The 23,407-nt window shown below is 45.5% G+C and overlaps 1 protein-coding gene across 1 annotated transcript; it reads left to right on the plus strand.

Annotated features, from left to right (window-relative positions):
* The first annotated feature begins 12,986 nt into the window (after positions 1-12,986).
* Positions 12,987-15,791, plus strand: LOC120052862. The gene is made up of 2 exons (XM_039000048.1): positions 12,987-13,115; positions 14,495-15,791. The coding sequence occupies exon 2, from the start codon at positions 14,509-14,511 to the stop codon at positions 15,547-15,549; it is 1,041 nt and encodes a 346-aa protein (XP_038855976.1). The 5' UTR covers positions 12,987-13,115; positions 14,495-14,508; the 3' UTR covers positions 15,550-15,791.
* Positions 15,792-23,407: the final 7,616 nt, after the last annotated feature.

The following is a 23,407-nucleotide window of genomic DNA, read 5'->3' on the forward strand; positions in this document are numbered from 1 at the left end:
TAAACATGTTGAGCACTGGCTACGCTGCGTGTTGGTCCGATCCCTGTTTCACCCCCTCTTCTAGTGAAGAGAGGGAAGGCCGCCGTTACAGAACCACCCACCAATCTCGGACCAAGCAGCGTAGCAACGGGCAGCAGTGGCAGCAGCAGCAGCAGCGGGACCAGGAGAAATGGACATGGGAGGACGAGCTGGACGGAAAAGGACCCTGGGCAGAGCCAGAGGAGTATCGCCGCCCCAAAGCAGAGCTGGAGGCAGCAAAAGCAGAGAGGCGGCGTTTCGAGGAGCTAGCTCGGCAGCAGGAGCCGGATCTGGGTTACACCACTTGGGAGGAAATAGACAGGTGGTCGGTTGACCCAGGGAGAGTGCCGGAGCCCGCCTGGGATTCGATGGAGCAATGTGCAGAGGGATACCGGCGAATGAGGTTAGCACGACGACGCGGTAAGAAGCCCGTGAAGAAACCCCAAAAATTTCTTGGGGGGGGGGGGGGGCTAAAGGATAGTGTGGCGAAGTCAGGTAGGAGACCTGCGCCCACTTCCCATGCTTACCGTGGAGAGCGGGAGTACGGGCAGACACCGTGTTATGCGGAAGAGCGCATGGTGTCTCCTGTACGTGTGCATAGCCCGGTGCGGGTTATTCCACCTCCCCGCACTGGCCGGGCTAAATTGAGCATTGAGCCAAGTGCCATGAAGCCGGCTCAACATATCTGGCCTCCAGTACGTCTCCTCGGGCCGGTGTACATGGCACCAGCCTTACGCATGGTGTCCCCGGTTCGCCTACACAGCCCAGTGCGGGTTATTCCACCTCCCCGCATTGGTCGGGCTACGGGGAGCATTCAACCAGGTAAGGTTGGGCAGGCTCAGTGCTCAAGGGAGCCAGTACGCCTGCACGGTCTGGTATATCCGGCGCCACCTTCCCGCCCCAGCCCAGTACCATCAGTGCCTACACCACGCACTAGGCTTCCTGTGCGTCTCCAGAGCCCTGTTCCTCCTCCACGCACTCTCCCTGTGGTGCGTGTCTCCAGCCCAGTACCTCCAGTTCCGGCACCACGCACCAAGCCTCCTGTGCGTCTCCAGAGCCCTGTACGCACTGTTCCTTCTCCCCGCACTCGCCCTGAGGTGCGTGCCCTCAGTCCGGTACCACCAGTTCCGGCACCACGCACCAGGCCTATAGTGCGCTTCGAGAGTCCAGTGTGCCCTGTTCCTGCTCCCCGCACTAGCCTTGAGGTGCGTGTCTCCAGTCCGGTAGCACCAGTTCCGGCACCACGCACCAGGCCTACTGTGCGCCTCAGCAGGTCAGAGTCGGTCGTCTGTCCAACGCCGCCTGCACTGCTCGTCTGCTCAACGCCGCCTGCACTGCTCGTCTGCCCAGCGCCGTCTGAGCTGCCTGCCTGCCCAGCGCCGTCTGAGCCATCCGTCTGCCCAGCGCCATCTGAGCCATCCGTCTGCCCAGCGCCATCTGAGCCATCCGTCTGCCCAGCGCCATCTGAGCCATCCGTCTGCCCAGCGCCATCTGAGGCATCCGTCTGCCCAGCGCCATCTGAGCCATCTGTCTGCCCAGCGCCATCTGAGCCATCTGTCTGCCCAGCGCCATCTGAGCCATCTGTCTGCCCAGCGCCATTAGAGCCATTCGTCAGTCAGGAGCTGCCAGAGCCGTCCGTCAGTCAGGAGCTGCCAGAGCCGCCAGCCAGTCAGGAGCTGCCAGAGCCGCCAGCCAGTCAGGAGCTGCCAGAGCCGCCAGCCAGTCAGGAGCTGCCAGAGCCGCCAGCCAGTCAGGAGCTGCCAGAGCCGCCAGCCAGTCAGGAGCTGCCAGAGCCGTCAGCCAGTCAGGAGCTGCCAGAGCCGCCAGCCAGTCAGGAGCTGCCAGAGCCGCCAGCCAGTCAGGAGCTGCCAGAGCCACCAGCCAGTCATGAGCTGCCCTCCAGTCATGAGCTGCCCTCCAGTCATGAGCTGCTCTCCAGTCATGAGTTGCCCTCCAGTCATGAGCTGCTCTCCAGTCATGAGCTGCCCTCCAGTCATGAGCTGCCCTCCAGTCATGAGCTGCCCGCCAGTCATGAGCTGCCTTCCAGTCATGAGCTGCCTTCCAGTCATGAGCTGCCTTCCAGTCATGAGCTGCCTTCCAGTCATGAGCCGCCAGCCAGTCATGAGCCGCCCTCCAGTCATGAGCCGCCTTCCAGTCATGAGCCGCCCTCCAGTCATGAGCCGCCCTCCAGTCATGAGCTGCCCTCCAGTCATGAGCTGCCCTCCAGTCATGAGCTGCCCGCCAGTCATGAGCTGCCTTCCAGTCATGAGCTGCCCTCCAGTCATGAGCTGCCCTCCAGTCATGAGCTGCCCTCCAGTCATGAGCTGCCCTCCAGTCATGAGCTGCCCGCCAGTCATGAGCTGCCTTCCAGTCATGAGCTGCCCTCCAGTCATGAGCTGCCCTCCAGTCATGAGCTGCCCTCCAGTCATGAGCTGCCCCTCCAGTCATGAGCTGCCCCTCAGTCCGGAGCTGCCATTAGTCCGGAGCTGCCCTTCAGTCCGGAGCTGCCCTTCAGTCCGGAGTTGCCCCTCTGTCCTGAGTTGCCCCTCTGTCCTGAGCTACCTCTCTGTCCTGAGCTACCTCTCTGTCCTGAGCTACCTCTCTGTCCTGAGCTACCTCTCTGTCCTGAGCTGTCTCCTAAATCATGTGGGGGCCTTGGGGAGGATTCTTAGGCCAAGGTCGGGGGCGAGGGTCGCCACTCAAAGGACACTAAGGAGGGGGACAAAGACAGTGGTGGAGTGGTGTCCTCGTCACCGCAGACAGATGCCCTGTCACGTCCTGACCATGGTTCTTGTGTGTTTTGCTTGTTTGGTGTTGGTCGGGACGTGAGCTGGGTGGGAATTCTGTGTTGTGTGTCTAGTTTGTCTGTTTCTGTGTCCAGCCTAATATGGTTCTCAATCAGAGGCAGCTGTCAATCGTTGTCCCTGATTGAGAATCATATATAGGTGGCTTGTTTTGTGTTGGGGATTGTGGGTGGTTGTTTCCTGTCTCTGTGTTTGTGTTCTGCACCAGATAGGTCTGTATCGGTTTGCCACTTTTGTTATTTTGTATTTGTTTAGTTTTCACAGTAGTTTTTGTTAATTAAACATGTTGAGCACTGGCTACGCTGCGTGTTGGTCCGATCCCTGTTTCACCCCCTCTTCTAGTGAAGAGAGGGAAGGCCGCCGTTACATCTTCTTTCAGGCCGAGTGCATGATGTGCTAGTAGAGCTCTACCAGTGTGATCCGGAAGCAGTCATTGGTCAGGTACATGAGCCGGAAGCATTATCATTGGTCAGGTACATGCTCTGGAAGCAGTGTCATTGGTCAGGTACATGCTCTGGAAGCAGTGTCATTGGTCAGGTACATGCTCTGGAAGCAGTGTCATTGGTCAGGTACATGCTCTGGCCTTGCACACCCCGCCAGCCTCAGACTGCAGTTGTCTTTTCACTACTCAAGCAGATAACCAGCCTGCAGCTTGAGAGTGGTGTTTCACTGAGGGCCATATGCCTGTCATTCAATTTTCCTCATAGAACACTAAGTAATCATTTTTATAATCTGATTCTATAATGTGTCTACTTTGTCTGCAAAGGTTCATAACCAAATTCCTGTTTTGATAAACAGATCTGTCATAGAAGCCAAGTGCTACTTATATGTGAAGATGCATATGCTGAATGTGTTGATGTCCTACTCTGATGGAATGCAGTAATGAATCAGAGTGCCTTTAAGTGACACTGTTCATTCATTTCAGGGAAGAGACTTGTATACTGCCCTGACAAATTAGGCCTATGTGGAGTTCCGACATGATATGTTTCGCCGTCTGGCCCCAGAAACACAAATGATCTACTAGAAACATCTCTGTTACATGTTTGTCAAACAATTGAACAAACTAACAGACTTCTAGTCTTTCATTTTATTTGTTTAGTGGGATCCCTATGATCTGTTACAAGGCAGCAGCTATTCTTCCTGCATTCCAACAACTATTAAGTTGTATCCAAGTATATTTTACATCTCTTTACAGGACATTGGAAGACTGGTGGTAGCAGCGATGGGCTTTTTTGGTTTGTCTGGATCAAGTTATGAGCCACCAAAACATGAGGAAAAGTACTTTTTAAACCAAGCTGATAAGTGATAACATTATGCCTGAATGTCATATGCACTGCATTTTAAGGAGAACTTCCATTGTTATCTTATGCACAATTATTTGAACTCATGATATCAAACTTTGCCACTAATTCATATTTAAATGATGCAGTTGTCCCTCCACTTCATTTGTTTGACTCATTGGTCTTAAGGTTGGAGACGGCATGTTGGTTTTGTGTATGTTGAATGTAATATTATGCATGAAACATCCATTTAGGCACTGAACCTGGCACACCTATGTGATCTGCTTCAGGCAACAGCTCAGTACGTTGTACATGTACTGTACTTGATATTTTAAAAAATGTGTAGGGTTGCCTGGGATTTCAAACGGGCAATCAGGTCCAAACCCATAACACCTAAATTGGACGAGACAGACGTGTTGGGGATTTCCTGCAAGAATGAGCACCGGCTTCACTTCTTGACTGGGCGAGCCTGATTGGCCGGCCGAGGCATGGGCGCTGGACAAGCTGATGGGGCATAGAAGCCCGGCGAACCGGCTGAGGCGTGGGAGCCTGATGATCCTGTTGAGGCGTGAAAGCCTGATGATCCCACTGAGGCGTGGGAGCCTGACGAACCGGCTGAGGCGTAGGAGCCTGAGGGCTGGGAGGAACCAAACATTACATGTATTTGATAATTGTAACGATCGTCTGTTGAAGAAGGTGTGGACCAAAGCGCAGCGTGGGAAGTGTTCATGTTTATTTATTAAAAACTGAACACTGAGACAAAATAAAAAAATGTAACAACACGAAACAGTTTTGTCTGGAGCAGACACAAAAACAGAAAACAACTACCCACAAAGCATTGGTGGGGAAAAGATACCTAAGTATGGTTCTCAATCAGAGACAACGATAGACAGCTGCCTCTGATTGAGAACCACACCCGGCCAAACACAAAGAAATACAAAACATAGAAAATGAACATAGAATGCCCACCCAAATCACACCCTGACCTAACCAAAATAAAGACATAAAAAGCTCTCTACGGTCAGGGCGTGACAATAATAGTAAATGATACACTTTTAATACTGAAAACAAATGACTAATTACATTTTCTGTAACGCAGAATTCTGTCTAAGTCATCTCTGAACCTTTATTAACATCTTCTCTTCTTTCAGACTTCTTATCTTACCCTATGTGAGGTTCTAAAACAGTAGCTGTCACGTTCCTGACCTGTTTTTCCTTTCTCTTGTATTATTTTAGTTGGTCAGGGCGTGAGTTGGGGTGGGTTGTCGATGTGTTTGTTCTATGTTGGGATGTTTGTGTTCGGCCGGGTATGATTCTCAATCAGAGACAGCTGTCAATCGTTGTCCCTGATTGAGAATCATACTTAGGCAGCCGGTGATTCATGTGGTTTTTGTGGGTGGTTGTATCTCGTGTCAGTGTTCGTGCCACACGGGACTGTTTGCGGTTTTGTCACGTTTGTTGTTTTGTATTTTTGAAGTGTTCAGTCTATTTTTTATTAAATATGAACACTAACCACTCTGCGTTTTGGTCCTCTTCTTCTGTCAGCGAGGACAGCCGTTACAGAACCACCCACCAATCTAGGACCAAGCGGAGTGTAAACGGGCTGCGACAGCAGCAGAGACAGACACAGGAATGGACATGGGAAGACGTCTTGGACGGCAAGGGTTGTTACACATGGGAGGAGATCCTGGCTGGAAAGGATCGCCTCTCATGGGAACAGCTGGAGGCAGCGAGGAGAGCGGAGGCAACCGGGGAGAGGAACCGGGGGTATGAAGGTACGCGGCTAGCACGGAAGCCCGGGAGTCAGACCCAAACATTTCTTGGGGGGGGGGCACACGCGGAGTGTGGCAAAGCCGGGTAGGATACCTGAGCCAACTCCCCGTGCTTACCGTGGAGTGAGAGGGCGTCGTACTGGTCAGACACCGTGTTATGCGGTAAAGCGCACGGTGTCCCCAGTACGCGTGCTTAGCCCAGTGCGGGCTATTCCACCTCGCCGCACTGGTAGGGCTAGGTTGGGCATCGAGCCGGATGTCATGAAGCCGGCCCAACGCATCTGGCCTCCAGTGCGTCTCCTCGGGCCGGCATACATGGCACCAGCCTTACGAATGGTGTCCCCGGTTTGCCAGCATAGCCCAGTGCGGGCTATTCCACCTCGCCGCACTGGCAGGGCTACGGGGACCATTCAACCTGGTAGGGTTGGGGAGGCTCGGTGCTCAAGAGCGCGTGTCCTCCTTCACGGTCCGGTATACCCGGTGCCACCTCCACGTACCAGTCCACCGGTGGCAGCCCCCCGCACCAGGCTGTCTCTCCGGGTTCTCTCTCCAGCTGCTCCCACCTTCCCAGCGCTGTTTGAACTGCCTGCTTTCCCAGCGCTGTCTGAACTGTCTGCCTGCCCAGCGCTGTCCGTCTGTACTGAGCCTTCAGAGCCGTCCAGCCAGGACCAGCCAGAGCCGTCCAGCCAGGACCAGCCAGAGCCGTCCAGCCAGGACCAGCCAGAGCCGTCCAGCCAGGACCAGCCAGAGCCGTCCAGCCAGGAACAGCCAGAGCCGTCCAGCCAGGACCCGCCAGAGCCGTCCAGCCAGGACCCGCCAGAGCCGTCCAGCCAGGACCCGCCAGAGCCGTCCAGCCAGGACCCGCCAGAGCCGTCCAGCCAGGACCCGCCAGAGCCGTCCAGCCAGGATCCGCCAGAGCCGTCCAGCCAGGATCCGCCAGAGCCGTCCAGCCAGGATCCGCCAGAGCCAGCCAGCCAGGATCCGCCAGAGCCAGCCAGCCAGGATCCGCCCCTCATTCCGGTGTTGCCCCTCATTCCGGTGTTGCCCCTCATTCCGGTGCTGCCCCTCAGTCCGGTGTTGCCCCTCATTCCGGTGCTGCCCCTCAGTCCGGTGTTGCCCCTCAGTCCGGTGTTGCCCCTCATTCCGGTGCTGCCCCTTAATCTAATGGGGGTTATATGGAGGGTGGCCATTGGGAGGAGGCCAAGGAAGCGGGGTTTGACTATGGTGGGGTGGGGACCACAACCAGCGCCAGAGCCGCCACCGTGGACAGACGCCCACCCAGACCCTCCCCTAGACTTTATGCTGGTGCGCCCGGAGTTCGCACCTTAAGGGGGGGGTTATGTCACGTTCCTGACCTGTTTTTCCTTTCTCTTGTATTATTTTAGTTGGTCAGGGCGTGAGTTGGGGTGGGTTGTCGATGTGTTTGTTCTATGTTGGGATGTTTGTGTTCGGCCGGGTATGATTCTCAATCAGAGACAGCTGTCAATCGTTGTCCCTGATTGAGAATCATACTTAGGCAGCCGGTGATTCACGTGGTTTTTGTGGGTGGTTGTATCTCGTGTCAGTGTTCGTGCCACACGGGACTGTTTGCGGTTTTGTCACGTTTGTTGTTTTGTATTTTTGAAGTGTTCAGTCTATTTTTTATTAAATATGAACACTAACCACTCTGCGTTTTGGTCCTCTTCTTCTGTCAGCGAGGACAGCCGTTACAGTAGCACTTTATTTAAGCCCACACTTATCAGGCACCAATTTGCAGATTTTAAGTAAGAGCCAATAGCTGCAAGGTTGCTGGTTCAAACCACTGGAGTTTTTCTGAAATCAAATTGAAGTAATATCTAATAAGGGTCCAAGAAACGTCCTATGAAACACTTACAAACTACAAATTAGTGCCTCAAAAGTGTGGGCTAAAAAATAGTGCTAGGCTGTCATCCTACTCTGACCTGGGCTTTAAAAGACTGTATGTGGTCATCAACACTTCTTGCCATAACGTCTTCAGTCATCTATCCTTTATCTCTTGAAACCCTCAGTCATCTTCTGGAATGTCCTCCTCTCCATCTCACCTAAACTCCCCCACCTGTCACTGAGGCTTGTCTGGTCACCTGAGATGACAATATTGTATACTGATTTCAACTATAACAGAGGATATTGTCGTGGTGAAATTGTCGTGAGCTATTGACTTACTTGAACAGGATCACCTTCAAACCGCTCATGATCACCTACAAAGCACTCAATGGACTTGCGCCCTCATACATTACTGACCTTCTGCACCCCTACATTCCCACCAGCTCACTGCACTCTAACAGTGGCCTCCTCATCATCCCTTGCACCAGGCTCCGCTCCGTAGGAGATGTTGCTTTTAGCAGTGCAGCCCCCCAAAATAGCACACAAAAACGTTTAAAAACTGGCACGAATCTCCAGTTTATTGTACCGATGCGGTGGCACAAGACAAGCGTAGCTTAACCTCTTTCTAAATATGTTGGAAAACAAATTGCTTTATGTAATGACGAGTACATTTGAAATAAACAATTCACTTTTAAATTGTTCTCTAATTAAACATTATGGAATACCCAAGTCGACTGTTTTACTGGTTTGACATGCGTCACCTAACTGTGATTGCGCCCAGGTGCGTCTCGTTATTGGTTGATGGGGTTTTACCTATAAATTGACAGTGTTCCTCTGTGGCTAGAAGATTCCCATTATTTGTTAAGGTTGGAGTGCCTTGAGAGGACAAGATAAGTGAAGGTGACTTAGACCAAATTTCCAGTAATGGCAGCCTGGTAGCTGAACCATAAGTATTGCAAAAGTAGGACCTCCTGCCAGGATCAGCTCTCCTCCTCCCTGGGCACGTCTCCCTAAACCTATGACCTTTGTATGTATTGCCGTTTCTAATTTAAAGTGAAGGCTAATAAGTATATATTGGTGATTAGCTCTGAATGTGTGACATTATATTTGCTCTGAAGATTGTGTGACATTATATTAGCTCTGAAGATTGTGTGACATTATATTAGCTCTGAATGTGTGACATTATATTAGCTCTGAAGATTGTGTGACATTATATTTGCTCTGAAGATTGTGTGACATTATATTAGCTCTGAAGATTGTGTGACATTATATTAGCTCTGAAGATTGTGTGACATTATCTTAGCTCTGAAGATTGTGTGACATTATATTTGCCCTGAAGATTGTGTGACATTATATTAGCTCTGAAGATTGTGTGACATTATATTAGCTCTGAAGATTGTGTGACATTATATTAGCTCTGAAGATTGTGTGACATTATATTAGCTCTGAAGATTGTGTGACATTATATTAGCTCTGAAGATTATGTGACATTATATTAGCTCTGAATGTGTGACATTATATTAGCTCTGAATGTGTGACATTATATTAGCTCTGAAGATTGTGTGACGTTATATTTGCTCTGAATGTGTGACATTATATTTGCTCTGAAGATTGTGTGACATTATATTAGCTCTGAAGATTGTGTGACATTATATTAGCTCTGAAGATTGTGTGACATTATATTAGCTCTGAAGATTGTGTGACGTTATATTTGCTCTGAATGTGTGACATTATATTAGCTCTGAAGATTGTGTGACATTATATTAGCTCTGAAGATTGTGTGACATTATATTAGCTCTGAAGATTGTGTGACATTATTGCAGAGTGCTCCAATGGTGATTATAGAGACGCGACTCTCTAATATTGGTGCAGAAAGATATTGACGCTTCAGAAAATAAATCTGCTGTCTATTTGAAATCTATCTCTGAAACATCAGATACAACTGATTGCATTAGGCTTTATCAAGGGCTTTGTGATTCGTTGGCCACTCAATTCAGGTGTGATAGCGGCTGGGTGGATACAAATGCTTTCTTACTGTTCACTTGGAAACTAATTAGGAAACATGGCATCACTTTGTTCTTACATAAGAACTGCTATATAAGTGCTATGTAATTACATTCTAGCGGTATTGGTTGTTAGATAACAGCACAACTCCAGCCAACATGTTTCAGAACAATAGTGATGCTGCATTTATTACTGTGTACTAGTTATAAAGGTTTGAGGGCAGCTTGATGTTGTGTGACTAGATACACTGTCATTACTACTTACATAGGCATCCATCTCACAGCTCCTGAATGATTATGGATTGATAAGTGATTTGTAGTGAACCGCATAGTTCTAAGTAATAGATTTCTGAATACAATCCACTTATGATTCAAACCACGGACCTCATTCCTGTAAATCACTCATTAATGTGCAAAAAGCTTCCTCATCCATGAATGCTTACTGTCAGAAGAATCCATATACCTCCTAACCCTGGGCGAGAAAATGCAACATCACAAAGTTCACTTCCACTGCTATGCTGATAACTCCCAGCTCTACCTCTCCACCAAACCCACTCTCCCTCCCACCTCCCTCGTCAGCTGTCTTCACGACATCCAGAGCTGGATGAGCATGAAACTCCTCAATCTGAACAGCAACAAGACAGCGGTCATGCTCATCTGCTCCAATCATCACCACAGATGGTTTCCCGGTGCCTCTGTAAACACAAGTCAAAATCCTCGGTGTCTCCCTGGATAGTTCCCTCTCTTTCGAACCCCACATGAAAACCAGCACCCGGACAGCATTCTTCCATCTACGCAATATCTCCAGGCTCCGCCTCTCACTGTCACACTCCAGCACCGAAACCCTCATCCATGCCGTCGTTACTTCCCGACTAAAATACTGTAACACTCTCCTCACCAGATCCCCACAAACTCATCAATAGACTCCTAATGTTGCTGAACTCTCCAGAATCCACACCGGCTCAACTGAACACATGAAACCAATCCTTATCAATTTACACTGGCTCCCTGTGCAATCCTGTATTAACTTTAACACTCGTCCTCACCTTCAAAGCCCCTCCACAACCTGGCATCCACCTACCTCTCTGGTCTTCTCCCAGTCTATGCCCCCCCCCCCCCCCCCCCCTGCTCCCTCTGCTCTTCCTCTGATGGTCTCCTTACCCTAAATCGGGATTGTATCCTCTTTCTAACCCCTCCCTCCTCTATTTATCTGTCCTGTTTTGTCTGGTCATTTGATTTGAGATTGTTTAGATTGTATATTGCCCTGTTGATTGATGCACTTGATTAATCTGAGAGAGAAAAAACACCAAAAAAGATGTCATTGGCCAGTTAACATCATTGTTTAAATAATACTTGGAGTGGAAATGAAATATGAATTACATACTGCACTGTTTAATTAGACATACTATGCTGTTTTTACTTAGCGAATTGTCTATTATGTTATGTTAGTATTTTTACTGATACAATCTTGTCGTGTGACTTAGTCATACGTCTGGATGTACAGATAAGAGCCCTTTGGGATACGACTGCAGTATGTGACAAACTGTTTTAACAATCTACAGGAATTCATATGTGTGGAAACATGCAGGAAGGAACAGACAACGATGGCAACGTCAACTATCTTAATCTGCATTGACAAAACTGTTGTTTGAAAGAATCTGCAGTCTCTCTTCCTGTAGAATTTCTCTGACATACTCTTACTTTACAACCCCCTTTAAAAAAATATCCATCAGGAAATTTTATAGAAGAATATATTTTATTTTTCGGACTAAAAAAGGATTACTGTGGAAAGACGCATCATGAAATGGAGAGAGAATTTCCCAACATGTCACATCAGAATGTAGGACTACATTTTTGATGTTGGAATACACGTTAATCTGAGAATATATACCTTTCCCTTCAGCACCTCTTCGCAAAACAAGTTTTAGAAAGACACACTGCTGTCACGCCCTGACCATAGTTTGCTTTGTATGTTTTATGTTTTGTTTGGTCAGGGTGTGATCTGAGTGGGTATTCTATGTTGTATGTCTGGTTTGTCTATTTCTATGTGTTTGGCCTGATATGGTTCTCAATCAGAGACAGGTGTTTTGCGTTGTCTCTGATTGGGAACCATATTTAGGTAGCCTGTTTTGTATTGTGGGTTGTGGGTTATTGTCTATGTTAGTTGCTTGTGTCTGCACTTGTTGTTCTATAGCGTCACGTTCGTTTTGTTGTTTTATAAGTTTTTCCAGTGTTCTTCGTTAATAAATAGAAGAATGAATTCACATCACGCTGCGCCTTGGTCCTCCTCTCTTCCACATTACGACGAACGTGACAACTGCGCTTATAACCAGCAGCGTTGCAAATTTGGGTGTTGCAGGAGGCGTTATGTGAATGCCCATAGTTACCAATCCAGTTGTGTAATTTGAAAGGAAAGCATTGTCATTAGATGTAGCTCAACTAAAAACATTCAAGCATAACACTGTCTAACTTCTGTGTTGATAAAATGCTGTTTATAGTCCTGGAATTAAACATGATTTTACGCTGTTGCCTTATTCTGCTAAACAGCTTCTTCATGGTCACACTGACACATGAAACAATGAATGATTCAGGGCAGGCAATGCAAAATAAGTTGTTTGCATTACGTGCCCTGAGGCATTGATTCTCTCATGTGTCCGAGTGACAACGAAGAACCTGTTAGTACAGTTTGTCCTCTTTATGGTTAAGTTTTGTGACTGTGTGACATGGAAATGGCACAAGAATTAAAATGTTTGAATCAAAGGTTGGCTTTCAGTATTCCATGTATCTCCTACGTCAGAGACATCTCTGAATCTAAAGAATATGTGGCATTGAAAGTATGACTCATGTCTTAAATAGTGAGTTGATTCTAAATGAATGTGTATATATTAATGTACCGGTACTCTCTCTAGAGGGGATTCATGAAAAATACAAACCACACAGTGTGGTTGCTTTAAAATAATTACAAGATTTGAAAAGGGTGGCATGCTGCTCATCGTTTTCAGCATTCTATGAAATGTATTGTGATTACCGGCTTGAATTTAATTTTGGACAGTTGAACGCAAGCCATTTCAATTCATGTATTGAAATTATTTTCAGATCCAATTAACAAATTGGAGTTTGTATATTGTGTTACTAAGCATACTGATAAACTGTGATTTTAGTTGAGAGTTGGCAAAAAACAAAAACATTTTTACCAAATAATATTAGGAGATTATAGTGTTAAATAGCCTTGGCTTTTTGCCCATGGAACTTTGGGGAGTGGTTAGGACACGTCTACATTCTGCACATAAACAACTCGGCAGGCTAAGAGTGAAACTATTGCTATACAATTGTAACTCCATAGCAGCCTAGCATATTACCACTTCACGAACATTGAATATACTTGATTTGTAATAGGTAAGTTGTCAATTTGAATTATTTCTTTGGCATCAATGTAGAATTGTAAACCTGTCTTCTGGATAATGATGGACATAAGCTGGTTGGTTACAGAAAGTCTTGGTTGTTTTATTAGACTAGTTGGACAAGACGTTCAAGGTTTGCTCAAAGATGATATCTTGCATTGAGGCTTGACTGATTTAAGACAACAATGTAGGCCTAAATGTTTTCGAATTGTTTTACAAGCACGCCGTACCAGCTTTTTTTATTAAGTTCCTTAAATGTGCTGAGAATGTACCAAAGCCAAGCCACTATGCTTCAACATTCCCAGGGAAGGATGTTTGCATAATAACCATTGGACAACAACACTCTCACCACGCTTTATGGTTCTTAGAATGTTTTATGCTAGCTGAGAAGCCTGTATTGAAATGCAAATTCCTCTTGAGGACATTACAATTCAGGCTCAGAAGGTTGATCACGTGATCACCTGTTTAATGACGGCTAAAATATGAAAGGGAGAGGGGATTTTGTATTGGGACTTTTATTTATGATTATATGTGGATTAATAAATAGTAACCCAATTGGGATACATTCACATTACCCACAGATCTAGCCTCAGATGACCATAACCCCAATACTGATCTGCCATCGATAATGAAAAACATCTCACCATATCGGATTGTCTTTTGTCCAGTTACTAGGCTACCTGTTCCATAGGTCCACAGTCCCTCGTTCGATTTGAAGAAAGTTAGCAAGGTATTTCACTGTACTTGTGCGTGTGACATTAAAACTTGAAACACATCCCGTAGTGTCCTGTTCTAGTCCTAGGCCCTACTGTATGTCTCATGCCCAGTTAGGCTCCAAGTCTCCAGCAGTTTGTGGCCTTAGCTGGCTATGAGTCCCCTGCCTTGTGAGTCCCTAGGCCTCCTGTCCTGCTAGGGTCTCAGGAAATGGGGTACCCACCATTTCCTGAACCGGTGAGCCTGCTGCCTTCAGGCGTGTACACCTAAGCCGGTACCCTCCTGGCCTCTATGAATGGTCACGAGAAATTATACTACTCCTCTAGTTTTACAGTCAGATGCAACTTGACTGTCCTGCCTTTGCAGACACCTTTGATTATATCTCTTTTATTGTTCAGATTTACATGGAAGGGCACATAGGCAGAACAGCAAAGATACAATGAGGGTGAAGTCCACCTCTAGTTAGTGTGTGTTTCTGTCGTGTTGAGAAGAGGATGCAAACCATTTTCTCAAGGACCACTCCGTAGAGACAATGACAGAAAAGTGCGTGTCCTCTTTCACTTAGAACAGTTAAATAAATGTTTTGCTCGTACTATTTGACAATCAAACCCACTCTTATTCTCTCTCCATCTTTCCTACCTTGCCCTCCCTCTTTTCTAGAGTAAATCATAACCATGGAGACACTGAACGAAATTGATCACCTCCAATCGTCTGGCTTTGGTAGACCCCGGCCTAGACACGGCCTTCATCTCCTTCACTGGTTCTCCCATGAATATGTCACATTCAACAACGACAGCGAGATGGTGACAGTTCGCAACCCTAAGAAGAAGGCGTTTGGCTTCCACCGCTTCCTCGACAACATAGAGGAGCATGATGGCCAATGTAACCAACTGCTACCAGAACAGGACTTACCATACTACGAAGTGGGAAATCTGAATGCTGCAGGGTCTGAGAACCTGCCTGATTCTGTCATCCAAAACCACACAGAAAAAAATGATGACAGCAACATAGACCGGATCATCATCAGCCTCCAGTCAGACCGTGTGTTGGACAGAATCTACGTGACCCAACATGATCATCACAGAGGTGCTTTTGACCCCCAGCGCACCTATCGCATCAGTAAGGGGTTGATCAGTATCATCCGTAATCTGGACCTGGATGATCTCCTGGAGCAGACTGGATACTCACTTCCTTGTCCTTCCTCCATGGACACACTTAACGAAATGAGACACCTCCAGTCATCTGGCTTTGGTACACCCCGACCTAGACACGGCCTTTATCTCCTTCACTGGTTCGCCCACGACTACGTCAAATTCAACAAAAAGGGTGAAATGTTGACAGTGTGCAACCCTGAGAAGAAGGTGTTTGGCTTCCACCGCTTCTTCGACAACATAGAGGAGCATGATGGGCAGCGTAACCAACTGCTACCAGACCAGGGCTTACCATACTACGAAGTGGGCAATCTGAATGCTCCAGGGTCTAGGAACCTACCGCGTTATGTCCGCAAAAACTACATAGGACACAATGACGACAGCAACATAGACCGGATCATTATCAGCATGCAGTCAGACCGTGTGTTGGGCAGAATCTACGTGACCCAACATGATCATCACAGAGGTGCTTTTGACCCCCAGCACACCTATCGCATCAGTAAGGGATTGATCAGTATCATCCGTAATCTGGAACTGGATGAACTCCTGGAGCAGACTGGATAGTCTTAAGACGTTTCCCACCTGGCCAAGGGCATATAGACAGAGGCATCGTACACATAATTCTTTTTTAACCTAATTTCTGATGGTCAAATCCAAGATCTCTAACTGAATGATTTATTTTCTTACAAATGTATACTAGGCATGGGTATGACATCATGTCTTCGATATTCCCCATACATTGTGTATTGTAGGAAATTGTGAATGTTTTTATTTAGATAAAGGGCCTTGTTTTCAGATGTTTCACATCCTGACACATTTTTTGTTATTTTTCCTCAACCATTTCACCTGTGTGGTGGAATTTCTACCTTTAACTAATAATGAGGAGAGGCAAAATCAACAATCAATCAATGTATTACTTTTATTATAAACGTATTATAATAAGGAGGCTGGTCGCTGTACAAAGAGTACAGGAGCATTTATATAGTCAAGCTACCCCATGCATGCATCTGCAAAACACGTGACCCTATGTATGTGTATGTGTGTGTGAGGGGAGAAAACTGGGTGAAAAGGTTGCCTCGGTCTGTCGCAACTGAGAGAGGACAACAGGGGCCAGAATGACAGGAAGTCACTCCAGATATACTTCCTCTATGTATGGTCATACTGGCCACACACACAGAACACACACACACACACACACACACACAAAACATGAATCTTTCGCCCAGAAACAGGCTCCAAACAGAACAATAGCTTTATCACTGGTGTGCAGAATAATACACTTTGCCCTGTCTCCAGCTAAGCTAAGAGGAACCAGTTAATCTCTGTCAGCTGTTGGCTGAGCGCCCAGGTATCATGAGGTCATTCTACACACACAGAACAGTTAGAGCAGGCCTCGTATTAATACACACACACTTTTCTATCTTATATGAGTTAGTTTCTTTAACTATCTCAAGCCCAATGCCTAGGCTTAAAGAAGGATATTTTAGTACACAAGCATTAGTAAGGTTCAATAGAAAATGCCCTCACACCTGCAATAGTTATTGCCACACGAGTCGGAACTAGGAAACTGTAGTTATACACGTGCTGCCAGTGGTCATTGTAGCATGTAAATCTTAGTGGGGCAAACAACAAAATGTTTTTGTAGATGCATGCCAGCAAAGCCACTACACAACACTAAACAATACATTAATTGCACTATAACGGTGAAAACGGTGACCACAAACTGTTTGGGCCGACATAAAGCTGTCTCACCAGCAGTCCCAACACAATACCATTGCTACACCTGGCTATCAGCGGAGCCTTGTTTGGCAGCGAAACAGTTAATTCAGCCTCATTTACTGCCTTTAAAAAAAACATAGCTGATATGGCTGACTCGCTTAAACAAATGTGGTTTCTACTGACAATTAAGATGTACAAACTATGGCATAAGGGGACGACAAGCGGATAAGAGGGAATCTGTAATTTCGATGAAGACATTAATGAGCGAGCTAGGGTGGACGTAGTCAATATAACTATTTGTTCAGCACTTTTGAAATGTACAGCGACAGAATTCAGAACATGGGTCATTATTACAGTATTCTCCCTGTACACCAAGTCAGAACCTGAGGATAAATAAAGAGGGCATATAAGCAGACAATGAAAGCTCTTACAATATTCTATGATGACGTTTTTCGAAAACAGGCTATAGGCTACGTGTGCACCACCAAGTCAGAACAGTAGGCTAAATTATGAACAGCTTACTACACAACATACACTTAGTATTACTTTCTTAGCTGCAGGATACATATCTCCCTGTCATATTACATAATTTATGCAGCAGCATACAATACATTTTTTGACTCACCCTGTTCTACTGTGATCACTGGAACAGGAAGGTGGCGCAGTGGTCCTTCGTGGGGAAATGTTGTCATCAAACTTTGACATCAAAGTCTGGCATTCTCTGGATGTATGGTGCTTTCAGACAACTGGGGAAAAAACTACGCTGAATCATTACGCCAGTGATCTTCAGGTTGGAGCTCTCGAAAGATGCCCAAGTTCCCGACTTGGAATTCCGAGTTTAATGACCGTTCAAAACGTATTTTCCCAGTAGGAGCTCATTTTCCCAGTTGTATTGAACTCACTGAAGTCTGACATTTCCCAGTTCTGAGTTTCCAGTTGTTTTGAATGCGGCAGAAGTCTTGATGGATTGACAGCATGGCAAATGTTGAATGTTTATCCTTTTAAGCTTGGAAAGGAAACCCTTAAACTGAGACTTGGACTACACACACACTACACTGAATAGCAGGCTTGTGATTGCTTTGCCGTTAGCCACTGATTCCTTCCAAACCACTTATTCTTGAATTTTTCTAATTTCAACTTGTTGTGTAATGTTTATGTCCAATGGCCGATAAGCACCGATACATTTTATCTATAATTTCTCTTCATAATTTCTCTCTATATGACAATGATTTGAAAAGGATTTTCCAGTCGATTATTGACTTGATTCATGATGACTGCTAGCTTGCTACTAAGATTTTGAAAGTATGATGTTGTCATGATCAGTCCAATCAAAGCTATGGTAGAGATAACATGATTTGACGTCATTTTATCTGTGGCCCATGACCTTGAGCCTTCTTGGATGGGCACCTATAATGTAAGTCTATGGCAGCACCGAAGGGGCTTGAATTTTCAAGCTCTCCCCGTAGATTTTGCGGTGATGTAGTGTCCCCATGAGTGACAGAACACTGAGCCAATCACGGCGCAACTAGAGAACATTACCAACCCCTACACTTCGTATTTTCCGCTGGCTGCCCCACCACCACAGAATGCACTAAGCTAGGCTGAAACACCTGCATTTTGGAACAGCCTTACTCAAGAAAGCAAAAAAGAGACAATTTTTGTATGCGGCTTTATTAACATTTTTAAAATATTTTATTTACATTGTTTGCAAACTGATATGTGACACGTATCAATGCAAAATAACATGCAAAACAGGCCCACAAAAACAGTTACTTTTTTAAAGCTAAACAGGTGGGTCTCTGCCCCACCTACCCTGAATGACGGGTTGCCACTGCGTGCTGCATTCAAATAATTAGCAAGTCAGAAATGTCTGAGTTTCCTAGTTCCGACAAGCACGTGAACACGGCATAAGTGTGTGTGTGTGTGGGGGGATTAATGTTTCTAATAAAATAATTGATTAGTTAATGAGTTGTTTTTTATTTTAAATGTTTAGTACAAAATGTTGAATGTATCAATAACATTTGTCTCAAAACATTCCAAAACCAATGACCGGGAAATTCTGGTTTCTAACATGAAAAAATCAACACCACACTTTGAACAACAGCCTATACTGTACTGTTTGACCATTATATCGTTATTCAAATTAAATAAAACTTATTTACATCAAATAATGTTTTACAAAAGTAAATAAATGATCCATTTATCTGAAACCTGGGTCGTTCCACCAATTAGGTGCCTTTTGAGTAGTGTAACCTAATTTTAAAACTCTATCTTAAAGAGCACATGTTCAACTTAAAACCCCTTAAAGTCTAAGGGCCCAGGTGTAAGTCACACAACCAGTGCTGGACATGGAGAACCTAACTTGCTATTTATCTAACTTTTCTATCTCTGCAATTTTGTGTTTTCCAGACTCACGTAAGTTGTTAGCTGACCAAGATCTGTTTTATTTCAGTAACTATAACTAAAGTCTAAGGGCCCGGGACTGGGTTTCTACGAAGCTAACATACGGAATTCTTTTAAGATGGTCATACCAAGGATCATTTAGCTATTTCATTTTTATGTATCAAAATATATTTTAGAAATTATTTGATGAAACATTGAATTTGGCCTTACTGCTATTAGCCCATAGAAACACATGAAATAACAGATTCTGACATGGAGAAAATCTAAAGGAGTTCTGTTTTTGAAGTGTCTGTGCTATATCTGAGAGAGACCCGAAAGCTCATAAAAAAACAATAATTAGTGTAATTACCCGTATATCTTTCACGTGGAAATGCCTTACTCACTTCCATTCATTTTATAGTCCCGGTACCGGGACACCTTCAGATGAGTCCCATGACGCCTTGTGGGGTTGTAGAGCAAAACACCATCATGCTCATGAGTGTTATCTTGCCCCTCAGTCTGGGGCCACCCCTCAGTCCGGAGCTGCCCCTCAGTCCAGAGCTGCCCCTCAGTCCAGAGCTGCCCCTCAGTCCGGAGCTGCCCCTCAGTCAGGAGCTGCCCCTCAGTCCGGAGCTGCCCCTCCGACCAGTGGCACCCTCTAGGATGGTCTTCAGTCCGGGACCCGCTGCAAGGGTCCCCGCTCCAGAGGGTCCACCAAAGCGGGTTATGACTATGGTGAAGTGGGGTCCACGTCCCGCGCCGGAGCCGCCACCGCGGACAGATGCCCACCCAGACCCTCCCCTATAGGTTTAGGTTTGCGGCCGGAGTCCGCACCTTGAGGGGGGGGGTACTGTCACTCCCTGACCATAGTTTGCTTTGTATGTTTTATGTTTGGCTTGATATGGTTCTCAAGAGACAGGTGTTTTGTGTTGTCTCTGATTGGGAACCATATTTAGGTAGCCTGTTTTGTATTGTGGGTTGTGGGTTATTGTCTATGTTAGTTGCTTGTGTCTGCACTTGTTGTTCTATAGCGTCACGTTCGTTTTGTTGTTTTATACGTTTTTCCAGTGTTCTTCGTTAATAAATAGAAGAATGAATTCACATCACGCTGCGCCTTGGTCCTCCTCTCTTCCACATTACGACGAACGTGACAACTGCGCTTATAACCAGCAGCTTTGCAAATTTGGGTGTTGCAGGAGGCGTTATGTGAACGCCCATAGTTACCAATCCAGTTGTGTAATTTGAAAGGAAAGCATTGTCATTAGATGTAGCTCAACTAAAAACATTCAAGCATAACACTGTATAACTTCTGTGTTGATAAAATGCTGTTTATAGTACTGGAATTAAACATGATTTTACGCTGTTGCCTTATTCTGCTAAACAGGTTCTTCGTTGTCACACTGACACATGAAACAATGAATGATTCAGGGCCGGCAATGCAAAATAAGTTGTTTGCATTACGTGCCCTGAGGCATTGATTCTCTCATGTGTCCGAGTGACAACGAAGAACCTGTGAGTACAGTTTGTCCTCTTTATGGTTAAGTTTTGTGACTGTGTGACATGGAAATGGCACAAGAATTAAAATGTTTGAATCAAAGGTTGGCTTTCAGTATTCCATGTATCTCTTACGTCAGAGACATCTCTGAATCTAAAGAATATGTGGCATTGAAAGTATTACTCATGTCTTAAATAGTGAGTTGATTCTAAATGAATGTGTATATATTAACGTACCGGTACTCTCTCTAGAGGGGATTCATGAAAAATACAAACCACACAGTGTGGTTGCTTTAAAATAATTACAAGATTTGAAAAGGGTGGCATGCTGCTCATCGTTATCAGCATTCTATGAAATGTATTGTGATTACCGGCTTGAATTTAATTTTGGACAGTTGAACGCAAGCCATTTCAATTCATGTATTGAAATTATTTTCAGATCCAATTAACAAATTGGAGTTTGTATATTGTGTTACTAAGCATACTGATAAACTGTGATTTTAGTTGAGAGTTGGCAACAAACAAAATCATTTTACAAAATAATATTAGGAGATTATAGTGTTAAATAGCCTTGGCATTTTGCCCATGGAACTTTGGGGAGTGGTTAGTACACGTCTAGATTCTGCATATAAACAACTCGGCAGGCTAAAAGTGAATCTATTGCTATACAATTGTAACTCCATAGCAGCCTAGCATATTACCACTTCACGAACATTGAATATACTTCATTCAAAAATAGGTAAGTTGTCAATATGAATTATTTCTTTGGCATCAATGTACAATTGTAAACCTGTCTTCTGGATAATGATGGACATAAGCTGGTTGGTTACAGAAAGTCTTGGTTGTTTTATTAGACTAGTTGGACAAGACTTTCAAGGTTTGCTCAAAGATGATATCTTGCAATGAGGCTTGACTGATTTAAGACAACAATGTAGGCCTGAATGTTTTCGAATTGTTTTACAAGCACGCCTACCCAGCTTTTTTTATTAAGTTCCTTAAATGTGCTGAGAATGTACCAAAGCCAAGCCACTATCCTTCAACATTCCCAGGGAAGGATGTTTGCAAAATAACCATAGGACAACAACACTCTCACCACACTCTATGGTTCTTAGAACGTTTTGTGCTAGCTGAGAAGTCTGTATTGAAATGCAAAGTCCTTGGAGGTCCTCTTGAGGACATTACAATTCAGGCTCAGAAGGTTGATCACGTGATCACCTGTTTAATGATGGCTAAAATATGACAGGGAGAGGGGATTTTGTATTGGGACTTTTATTTAAAATTATATTTGTATTAATAAATAGTAACCCAATTGGGATACATTCACATTACCCACAGATCTAGCCTCAGATGACCATAACCCCAATACTGATCTGCCATCGATAATGAAAAACATCTCACCCTATCGGATTGTCTTCTGTCCAGTTACTAGGCTACCTGTTCCATAGGTCCACAGTCCCTCGTTCGATTTGAAGAAAGTTAGCAAGGTATTTCACTGTACTTGTGCGTGTGACATTAAAACCTGAAACACATCCCGTAGTGTCCTGTTCTCGTCCTAGGCCCTACTGTATGTCTCATGCCCAGTTAGGATCCAAGTCTCCAGCAGTTTGTGGCCTTAGCTGGCTATGAGTCCCCTGCCTTGTCAGGCCCCCTGTCCTGCTAGGGTCTCAGCCACCTGACTTGGGGTACCCACCATTCCCTGACCCGGTGTGACTGCTGCATTCCGGCGTGTACACCTAAGCCGGTACCCTCCTGGCCTCTATGCATGGTCACGAGAAATTACGCTGCTCCTCTAGTTTTACAGTCAGATGCAACTTGACTGTCCTGCCGTTGCCCACACCTTTGTTATATCCCTTTTATTGTTCAGATTTCCATGGAAGGGCAGATAGGAAGAACAGCAAAGATACAATGAGGGTGAAGTCCTCCTCTAGTTAGTGTGTGTTTCTGTCGTGTTGAGAAGAGGATGCAAACCATTTTCTCAAGGACCACTCCGTAGATACAATGACAGAAAAGTGTGTGTCCTCTTTCTCTTGGAACAGACCGTTAAATAAATGTTTAGCTCGTACTTTTTGACAAGCAAACCCACTCTTATTCTCTCTTTATCTTTCCACCTTTTCTACCTTGCCCTCCCTCCTTTCTAGAGAACATACTAACCATGGAGACACTGAACAAAATCAATCACCTCCAATCATCTGGCTTTGGTAGACCCCTACCCAGACACGGGCTTCATCTCCTTCACTGGTTTGCCCACGACTACGTCAAATTCAACAAAAAGGGTGAAATGTTGACAGTCTGCAACCCTGAGAAGAAGGCGTTCGGATTCCACCGCTTCTTCGACAAGATAGAGAAGCATGATGGCCAGCGTAACCGACTGCTACCAGACCAGGGCTTACCATACTACGAAGTTGGCAATCTGCATGCTCCAGGGTCTGAGAACCTACCGCGTGATGTCCGCAAAAACTTCACAAGACACAATGACGACAGCAACATAGACCGGATCATTATCAGCATACAGTCAGACCTGGTGTTGGACAAAATCTACGTGACCCAACATGATCATCACAGAGATGCTTTTGACCCCCAGCGCACCTATCGCATCAGTGAGGGGTTGATCAGAATCATCAGTAATCTGGAGCTGGATGAGCTCCTGAAGCAGACTGGACACTCTTAAGAATTTTCCCCCCTGGCCAAGGGCATATAGACAGAGGCATCGTACACATAATCTGATGGTCAAATTCAAGATCTTTAAATTAATTATTTTCTTAAAAATGTATAATAGGCATTTGTGTTTGCTAGACTCACGTGAGTTACTAGCTGACCAAGATCCGTT

This window comes from Salvelinus namaycush, chromosome 8 (assembly GCF_016432855.1).
Source record: "Salvelinus namaycush isolate Seneca chromosome 8, SaNama_1.0, whole genome shotgun sequence".
NCBI classification, from domain to species: Eukaryota; Metazoa; Chordata; class Actinopteri; order Salmoniformes; family Salmonidae; genus Salvelinus; species Salvelinus namaycush.